This window comes from Diuraphis noxia, unplaced genomic scaffold (assembly GCF_037042655.1).
Source record: "Diuraphis noxia isolate RWA-SAM2 unplaced genomic scaffold, SU_Dnox_SAM2 contig0004, whole genome shotgun sequence".
Lineage (NCBI taxonomy): Eukaryota > Metazoa > Arthropoda > Insecta > Hemiptera > Aphididae > Diuraphis > Diuraphis noxia.
In genome coordinates, this window is record NW_028301714.1 from 29540104 (window position 1) to 29549829 (window position 9726).

Genomic DNA, 9726 nt, shown 5'->3' on the forward strand with positions numbered 1-9726 from the left:
ATACCTATTGGTGAGACTTAAGAACTCGGGCATAGCATTATTTTGTAAACCAAACCATTGCACCATTTTAGTATGACGTGTTTGTGTTGTATAAAAATAGTATCGGGAATTGTTCGTCACTAAACATCAGCCACGGACCACGGTTACTCAAATGAATATTCAATAAAATCGTTCGATTGAAATTAATGATCGTGTAAGCCGTAAGACCACCTGTACTAGTGTACTGTACAGTATTATACGTCTGTATGATTTCCAAACTATAAATGTGTTTTTATTTTTATTTTTCGTGTTTTGTTTATTTTAAACTCTAATTTTTAGAAAAATTGAATATTTAAATGAAACAACGATTTTAGCTATCATGATGGTATAATGTATTTAAAGTGAAGTATAGTGCTATCACTGGGTGGCTTCTTCCTTTACAATTAAAAGTCAATAACATATGTACTCGTGTATAGTAAGATAGTATGTATAGGTTTCGAGGCATAAAAAATAAAATAAAATACAATTAGCATTAATATTTTGAAAATTTCGCCGAGTAATAAATAATAATATAGTCATATACGTACTGTTGGAAAGTTTCAAATCTCAAAGATTAATGATTATTATTATTATAATTTTTTTTTTTTGAAAGAAATATAGGTACAAATTGCGCCTTTGAGCACAATTTGATTTTTTATACGAAGGATGTATATAAGATGGTAACAATATAATTATTATAGGTATTATTATAACAAGTATAATATTATACCTCTGAGGTATTTTTGACAAAAATTATTTCAACCTATCATCTTATTAAGACTGATAAATTATGAAAAAACTATAAGTTCGTAGAGACTTAACATACCTTGTCTGCAGCAATGTGTCATGGAATAGGTATAGAAGGTGATTCGCCAAACATGTTCATTGTTCACCCCTTTTTTATCTTTAATAATGAAGTTATTCAAAATCTGATTTTTGGAATCTTTAAATATACTCAAAGACCATATTTATGAATTCTTGAGATTTGTTGTATACCACTTAAGGAGTGTCCTATACAAACTTTTATTTTTCAAATGAGAATCCCAGTTTTTTACTGTAAATTATTTAGCAGATATTTTGTTGAGAACTTTGATGTATCGAAATAAAAATTCGAACGAGTAGTTCCCTAGTTATTAAAATGTTTGTGCTAAGGATAATAGTCCTTAAGAATCGTTTTACAAAAGTATAAAATACTCATATTATTGGAATTAGTATTTATGCTAATTAGGTTGTTTTTACAAATTATTTATGTTGACAGATTAATATCAATGACTAATATTTTCAAATCCACCATAGACCATATATTATCTTATAAACCTTAATTGTGGCGTTTTATCCTGATAACACAAAGGTAAATAACTCAAAAACTACTCATTAGAATTTTGATGCCAATACATCAAAATTTTCAAAAAAATTATCCGCTAAATAATTTATAATCAAAAATTGGGGTTCTCATTTGAAAATCAAAAGTTTGATCGCCACAGGACACTCCAAGAAAATTAAGCAAATACACTCCGCTAAGAATAGTTTTTCGTGTACAAATACAATGTTTTAGAAAATGTACGTGTTAATTTGAATTCAATGATAATTCATTACACGTGAATAAACAGTTAAATTATCATACGAGATTTTTAAACCAGAAAAATATTAAATCTTCATAAGTTTACCTACTGTTGTTATATTATAAGAAAATATAAAATACGTTTTATTAAAAAAATATTTTTCTTCAATGTACCTAGTAACAAAATGCAATAACTAATAAATAATTATTAAGAAGACGCCATACCCGCATGTGTTGTGTTGTCTCCATCTTACAAGTACATAACATAGCAGATTTACACTCAGCAAATCAAGTTTAGATCCGTTGGTTTAAAAGTTTAAGTGAATTGACCTCTTATAAAATTTAAAGGTAAGCATTATCTGTGTTCGTATGCCCAGGTTTACTATAGTACAATAATTGTATAGCAAGTTTTGTGTACATAATATAGCGTAAATTAAAAATGATCATAACACATAAGTTACATAACACACTAAAAACTAAAATACCTATCATAAAACATACGAACATAGATTATGTTCTTAACTTTAAATTTTATAAGAGGTCAATTAATTTTAATTTTTAAACTAACGAAGCTAAACGTGATCTGCTGAGCGTAATTCGCTATATGCTATGCACTTGTACGACGGTGATTAATAACACCATTATTCCAGATGTTTTTTGTTTTACAATAATTTAGGACAATTAATTGTAAGTATATTTTGCCCTTGTAGTTCCTTTAACTTTCGAGCGCTAGTTATAGGAAAACCTCATTATTTTAGAAATAGCATGAATAATATTGAAGAAATAGCATGAATAATATTGAAGAAATACTATAATAATATAAGCGGGATCTATGGGACAAGAGTGAAGTTACAAAAAGGAACACGAAACGCGATAGTAAAACATAGATGGCGCGGTGTGTCGTAATCCGCAAAATGTTGACGCATGCGCATGATTGGTGTAATCGTTTCAAATATTCAAACGACCGTTATCGTTCCTCTTATCAACGACAACAGCAAGACGTAGAAACCAGTCGTGATTAATGTAGATGTAGAATGTGTATAGAATATAGATAAACATTAGGTAAATCAATGAGTCGAGTCAAGTACTCAAGTGAGTTAATTTACTGATTAGAGTGTCAACGGTAGTTATTATTAGCCATCAACAAGACAACAACTTGAACAACTACAGACTACAGTCAACAAGCAGCCAACAGCCGCATAGGCATAGTTGTATAGATTTCATTACCATTATCGCATCCGGTCATCGATCATTTGCCTTTTGCCGACATTAGAACTCTTAATATAATATTGTAAGTTTTGTAAAATCTGTAATAATTTCTGTCAATTAATACATGTTCAGTTGCAGTTTCCGAAACCCATTTGTAAAATGTGTAACAAACAATATTACAATGGTATGCACAACTATTGTATTATGCCCTTATGTCGATCAGAGTAATATATTGTCACTCGTTTGATAATTAAAAAAAAAATCGTACAACCTATAAGACACCTAAAGCATATTGACTTCTGGTTTAAACTTTTCATTCAAATACGATTTAAAATGACATTTAACTGATATAATAAAACATATTATTATAAAATAATGATATGTAACTAAACTGCACTGTAGACAAATGATTATGTTTGACTTGATAAAAAATAAACTTTATATTGATTTATTTTTACTTTCAGTTTCCACTATGACGAGATATTTTAATGTTGATATTGATAATATAACCACAGATTATGAATTAGCATACCAAAATTCATATGAAAACTTTACCGATGAAATAAAAAGATTTGATGATGATATACTGAAATTATACTCACAGGACATAGATAAATACAGCAAGACATTAAGTATGTATTTTATAATTCCAGATGTATTATAGATTATCAATGTTTTGTATTGATTATATTTAGAAAATCTCACGGATGTAAATAACAAAATTAACCAGAGCCGTGATACACTACAGCACATATCTGATAAAGTCAAATGTGAACAACAGATATTGCAAACAGAAAACGATCGCTTGGAGTCTATTAATAATGAATGTAATAGTTTGGAAGTTACAGAACTTGAGTTGAATGATGTGATCAATAAAACCAAAGAGCAACTCACCCAAGTATATAAAGGTAACCTACGTATAATTTATGTCAATACATTCTACATTTTATTTTTGTTTATTCATTAGAGAAGATAATGAGCCATGCTAAATAGTATGTACATGTGAAGAAAAATGTTTTGTTTTTTCATTATTATCTTAAAAGTTATTATTTATTAATTTTTAGAAAAAAAAGCAAGCATAAAAAAACTTAAAAGAGAAATAAATTCATTCAGAACTGGAGTAAACATGTATGAGCGATTTTTACAGTTGAAGATGAATATTGAAAGTAATGAAATAAATACCATTATCAATATTAACATGAAAAATGTAAAAAATAATTCAGATTACAAAATCATTTTTGAGGAAAATGATAACAATTTCAAAGGTAAGTGTTGTGTACCTGCTTTTATTTTATTTTATTTTATTTAGTATTTTGTGATGAAGTTTGTATTTATGAAACCTAATTATAATATGAACAGATAATTAAAAATTAATTTTATAGAATTTTGAAGATCTACCAAGATTATAATACTATAATATCATCAATATAATTTTATGCATATCTCTATTTTATAATTTTGTATTAAAATAATAATATAGATAAAATAGATATTTCACACTGCAAAAATGTGCTTAAGGTACCAAAAATAATATCTATAAAGTAATTATAATTTCCTTGTTACTATTTAATTTAGTTAAATTTTACTATAAAATTTTCATAATTGCATGTGATAAAATCACATTTTATTAAAAATAAAGTCTATTAAGTATTTTTCAAAAAAAAGTTATTATAGTATAACAAACATAATTTAAACAATTGGTAGAATTGAGTTAAAATATACTAATCTAAATTAATCAAAACTATGAATAAATGAAATACAAATAATATTGTTTTTAATATTGTTCATCTTGATTATCAAATATCAATGAATTGTAACATTTACAGTTTAATTTAAAAAAAAAAATTGTGTATACAATATACATATATATCTTGTTTATTTATGTCAGTTATGATTCATAAGTTAAGAGTAATCTTATATGATTTTAACCCTTGTATTAGGTACACAATAATATAATCACTGTTAGATTTAATTTTATTTGACATTTATTTAATTTTTTTACTAATTTTTATTTATGTTTTCATGCACAGTTATTGACATTATTCCGCATAATCAGATAGTTATGAAGGCAGTAACATTGTATAATCAGAACAAAGATATCCAAGGCCTGTTAGCTTTATTATACAACACAAAAGAATAACCAATATATCACATATTATAAATTATACTATAGTGTATTTATATAATATTATGTTTTAACTGTTGTTCTCTATGTACTTTTTATTTCATACATTTTACTGCTGTGTATTTTACTAACTTGTACATATAAATATTATAGAATTTTTAGATTTTTATACTAAGCTAATTCTTTTTATAATTTAAAATATATAGCCCATATAGGCTAATTAACATTATTATTATTGACCTAGTTACACTATTGTGAATAACTCGAAAAAAAGAATTTCATTTAACAATAATGGTGGTACAAAATAATATTATCAAACTGACCTATCTTTATTGTTAAAATGTTTATGTTGACTGTTGAGCTTTTTATTGTTACTTATATATTATAATATACAGTCATGTGACCACTTTGTATACTAATCCATTATAGTTTTTTAAAATGTCTGTAACACTCAATGTGATAGTTGATCATGTAAGTAAATGTTTAATTATTTAGGTACAGATTAAATGGTTTTTAGTTAATTTATGTTTACTTACTTATTATCAGCTAAAGATTGTATTCTGCTAATTTTTAAATAGTTAATTAGATTATAAATTTCCAAATATAACTTATACTTATTTAATTTTGCTTGACATATAGATGCCACCTTATTTGTTGTTAATGACAGAGAACGGTAACATTAATGATATCTCAGGATATGTAGGTGAAATTTGGAAAATCATTGAAAAACGTCTGGATTTCAGGTAATTTGATATATAATGTTTTCATTCTCCAATTTTAATTTTTGTATCGTGATTAATATTTATAGTTTAAAAAAATGTTACATTATGTTTAATGTGATCAAGTGTAGTGTTAACCGAATTGTTATCCATTGTTGGTCAAGGCTAAGTTTTTAGTTTCTATTTCTGCGTTATTTTTGGTTACAATTTCATCAAGTCCTTTTTGTTCAGTGCTATTAACAATAACTTTTGGTGATATTTCTTCGGATTTTGAAGAACTGGTTTCCAATGGCTTGTCTCTAGTTTGTTCCGTGTTGAAACCTCTGGTATTAAGCGTGGCACTGGCTGCTTCTCTGATGACAATCACTTCAGGTGTGGCTATATTGTTTGGTGGCCAATTGACCTTAAATCATACTCAATTTATGATTAATACTAGACTATGTACATTGCATTTTAAAATGTACATAAAAACTGTTTAGACAGTTAAAAATACACGTTCCTTACTTCTTGTTGTGTAGGCACGGGGTCTGTGTGCGTTGCAGTTGAAGGGTCCTGAGGGATTGGAGGAAACAAACTCTAAATCAAAACATAAAAAATAGTATACCGCCAAATTACAGTGTTTAATATTGGTGACGTGTGATTGTGTTATAAGTGCAGTGGTGTGCCCAAGGGGGGGAGGTTAGAGGTTATACCCCCCCTCCCCCCCATTGGCTTTTTTTGTTAACTTCAACTTATTAGATATTACCATTGACATATATAAACATTTATATATGGATATGGATATTACTTTTAAAATTATCAGTAATAAGTTATTGCTTATAAATTATTTCCCGTTGGCTATTATAAACATTCACTATACGGATTATACTGATTATAGATCAGTGATTATGCATTCATGTTCATGAGCAATAAATCCTCTAAGTAATAATTAATAATTAATTATGTTTATGGTAAGATATAAGATAGAATGATGGATCATGCTTATCACGTAGACTAAAAGTATAAATATAAATTTTCGTTTGGAATAACGAATAACTAAGTTGTTTTTAAGAATTATTTTTCTTTTGTATATTAATTATTTTAATTAAGGTTATAAATGTTTTTAGTTTAATGTTGCCATTTTACTTAAACAATAGTGTATAGTGTGTGGCTATTTAAATTAATTCTAATTGTAGAATGATACTCAATATGCATGAATGTACATATGTTTAGCAATTTTTGTGTTTGGATAACCATGATTAATTTAAATGTACCTACTTTACTAAAAAATTTATAAAATATATCCCTCCCCATTGAAATTTCCTGGGCACGCCACTGTATAAGAGTATACCTATATCAATGAGGTTAGGACTAAAAAAAACCATGTTTTCAAATATGAAATTCGATTAATTATGTAGTTTCTGATTCTATTTTATTCTACTTTTAGTAATAGTTTTAGTGACGTAATCATTGTAAGGGGTTGTTTGATCTCTTAAGAATTTTTGCAAAAGAGCAAAGGCACCATCCCCTCCCCCTATATATACCATCTGCATAGATAATTAATTCTTCTAAAATAAAGAGAAAATTCAATATATATTAATTATGTATTTAACATGGTTCTCTACCAATTGCGCTTCAAATTACCTTTTCATAATATACTAATTGTGTTCAAAACATTTTAGAGTCAATAGACCAAATTACAGTCATTTTCAAAGTTGAGACAACAGTTGTTGAACACGTTCCATATTAAATTATTAATGAAACGTCAAAACAAAATACTCGAAATTCCTACTAATACTTAACAAGATAAGTTTTTTAGTTTTTTTAGAACACTTTTTGATTGTTAAATTTCAGTAAATATACAAGCCATATGTTGGGTGAAATATAAATGAATGAGTCATTCAGAATGACATTATTTTATATTGGTCACATAAAAGTATCTGTTATCATAATCGAGTTACTCTGTATATATAAATATAGAAGTGTGTAACATGCCAATCTGGTCGTTTAATAGATATGTAACAATAATGAAAACTTGTATTCTTCTATCACTCAAATTCATAATTTAGTTATTTAATACCTAATAATGAAACAATAATGTTTTATGAATGTTTCGATATTAATAGAGAATATAGGCACCGAATTAACTATTAACAACTTTTTTTGTTTTTCAAATACAAAATATATTTAATAGGGTCGCATGCAGTAATAATATATAAATATAAAACAATTATATTCACAACTATAAAACTTAAAGATGAGCATGCATTGATATATTGACAGTAAAAAAGGAATTCAAGTGGTTAACTTATCCAAAAACACAAAGTTTGTTTTATGCGCAATTGGTCCATGATCTAACATAGGAAAGTATATACAGATATTTTATAAGATATTTTTTTTTCTGAAATTAGATATTGCATAAAGTACATCCCGTTTCTGCTGTTGAATAATATTTGACGTATTGTTAACGTAATCGCATTATTTGGGTTACAAAATAACACAATAATATTATTTTATAAATTTACAATGATCACAAGATTATCATTTATCGATTTACCTTCAAATTATTCATTTAAAACGAGTTTTAGACTTATCGTTTTTTTTTTTAAATAAAATCTTATGTAGGTACTTAATATTATATAACAATTATGGGTACCTACGATCGGTTTCAAAGCCATTAAATGAGTTTTAAGAACTAAGACTAGTGTAAAAACAAACGATTTATAGTCATAGCCCCTACAGTTTTTTATTCAAATTTTAGTTTAAAATATTAATGATCGGCGTTTATGCTGTTGATACAATTTTAGCTCCTCTCCTTAAAAAATATTCCTAGTTAAACTTGTAAGTACTATAAAAGTTAAGCAAAACAATTATAAAAGTATATTGGATTTTTGAATGGATATATAATATATATGGGCAATGTACCTACATAGATGATCTCAAAGTTAGGTATGTAAAATTTAAGATTTTGATAAGTAGATAGAACAGATAATAAATTAGTTTTACATTTTTTTTTTAATCGTCTGAATTTTATATACCTAAGAAATAGTGTAATGCGCAGTATAGGCACTCAACTATAAATATTACTATATTTATTAGTTGGTATAATCATAACTATTAACATTTTACGATATATCCAAGAATAATTTATTATAATATTATATTGGAAAATATGATCCTACAGAAGTTGATGTTGCCTCTAAACAATTATTTAAATAGTGCACAGTTATAAATTTGTGATAAAATCGAGCGTGCCCCATTAATCGCCAGCGTATGATATTACCGAGTTATTATCATAAATTATAGAAAACTAGTAGGTTGCCTACCTAACAATATTGAAGTTTATTCTGTTTATTCTGTAAAACATTACCAAATTAGACATAACATATAGGTAATAAAATAATATAATAATCAGGAGTGACTGCTCGTACACGGTCATATCACCTAACAAAATATTATAATATATAGTAGGTATAGCTATAATATACGAACAACGACACAATAACTTACGCCGAGCACTAGCTGTCCGACAAACGACAAGCACAAAAGGACGAAAATCCAATGTCCCCTCATGTTGGCGGCGTCGCTGCGATTTCCGACCCGATGATAATTATAATATTATTACGACAGTGTACAATGCTTATAAATTATACTAATTATTGCTGTGTTGTAGTTACGACGAACAATTTTCTCACGAAACGGAATAGCTACGAAGGTACACGCGGCGGCGGATACGTCTTCTACTTCGCTTCGTCGTCGGCGTTCGAAACAACACGACGGTCAATTGGAAATTTATAATATTATGGCGCCCGCAGTTCTCGCGGCGTGCGCGTACAGAGACGCGGTCGTAACAATATGCCTATGTCTATAATATGTTCGGCGCGTACAACACAATAAACGTGTCATTGAAAAATATGTAAAACCCTAAACATCGTGAAAAAAACAAAACAAAATGTCAGAACAGCGCTATTGTATATCACCGCGTTTCTGGTACCGGTGCAGCGTATATTATAATATATATTTATACACATAAACGTGATAATTATACATACATACATACATTGCTAATAAGTAGGTACCTCCTCTCCGCGCTTATATATATATAAATGTCGTCG

The 9726-nt window shown here is 27.5% G+C and overlaps 2 protein-coding genes across 3 annotated transcripts; one reads left to right on the plus strand and one right to left on the minus strand.

Annotated features, from left to right (window-relative positions):
• The first annotated feature begins 2569 nt into the window (after positions 1–2569).
• Positions 2570–5434, plus strand: LOC107169504 (uncharacterized). Of its 2 annotated transcripts, none has more exons than XM_089226760.1 (5): positions 2570–2972; positions 3253–3420; positions 3484–3696; positions 3853–4053; positions 4819–5434. In XM_089226760.1, the coding sequence occupies exons 1-5, from the start codon at positions 2948–2950 to the stop codon at positions 4926–4928; spliced, it is 717 nt and encodes a 238-aa protein (XP_089082886.1). In that variant the 5' UTR covers positions 2570–2947; the 3' UTR covers positions 4929–5434. The 2 variants fall into 2 exon arrangements, with proteins under 2 accessions (XP_089082886.1, XP_089082887.1); XM_089226761.1 differs by having other exon boundaries at positions 2571–2870.
• A 216-nt stretch (positions 5435–5650) lies between these two features.
• On the minus strand, positions 5651–9651 carry LOC107163432 (uncharacterized). Its single transcript, XM_089226762.1, has 3 exons — positions 9122–9651; positions 6137–6208; positions 5651–6035 (listed from the first exon to the last, which is right to left on the minus strand). Exons 1-3 carry the CDS (start codon positions 9182–9184, stop codon positions 5778–5780), a joined length of 393 nt encoding a protein of 130 aa, XP_089082888.1. The 5' UTR covers positions 9185–9651; the 3' UTR covers positions 5651–5777.
• Between the last annotated feature and the right edge of the window lie 75 nt (positions 9652–9726).

What these genes read in the sequence shown, in the direction of transcription:
- LOC107163432 (XM_089226762.1), bottom strand. Translation starts at nt 9,184, where the DNA reads ATGAGGGGACATTGGATTTTCGTCCTTTTGTGCTTGTCGTTTGTCGGA. An exon ending in TCGGACAGCTAGTGCTCGGC is followed by an intron (nt 6,209 to 9,121) that starts GTAAGTTATTGT and finishes GTTTTGATTTAG; the next exon opens with AGTTTGTTTCCTCCAATCCC. An exon ending in CCGTGCCTACACAACAAGAA is followed by an intron (nt 6,036 to 6,136) that starts GTAAGGAACGTG and finishes GTATGATTTAAG; the next exon opens with GTCAATTGGCCACCAAACAA.
- LOC107169504 (XM_089226760.1), top strand. Translation starts at nt 2,948, where the DNA reads ATGTGTAACAAACAATATTACAATG. An exon ending in TAACAAACAATATTACAATG is followed by an intron (nt 2,973 to 3,252) that starts GTATGCACAACT and finishes TTTTACTTTCAG; the next exon opens with TTTCCACTATGACGAGATAT. An exon ending in TAAATACAGCAAGACATTAA is followed by an intron (nt 3,421 to 3,483) that starts GTATGTATTTTA and finishes GATTATATTTAG; the next exon opens with AAAATCTCACGGATGTAAAT.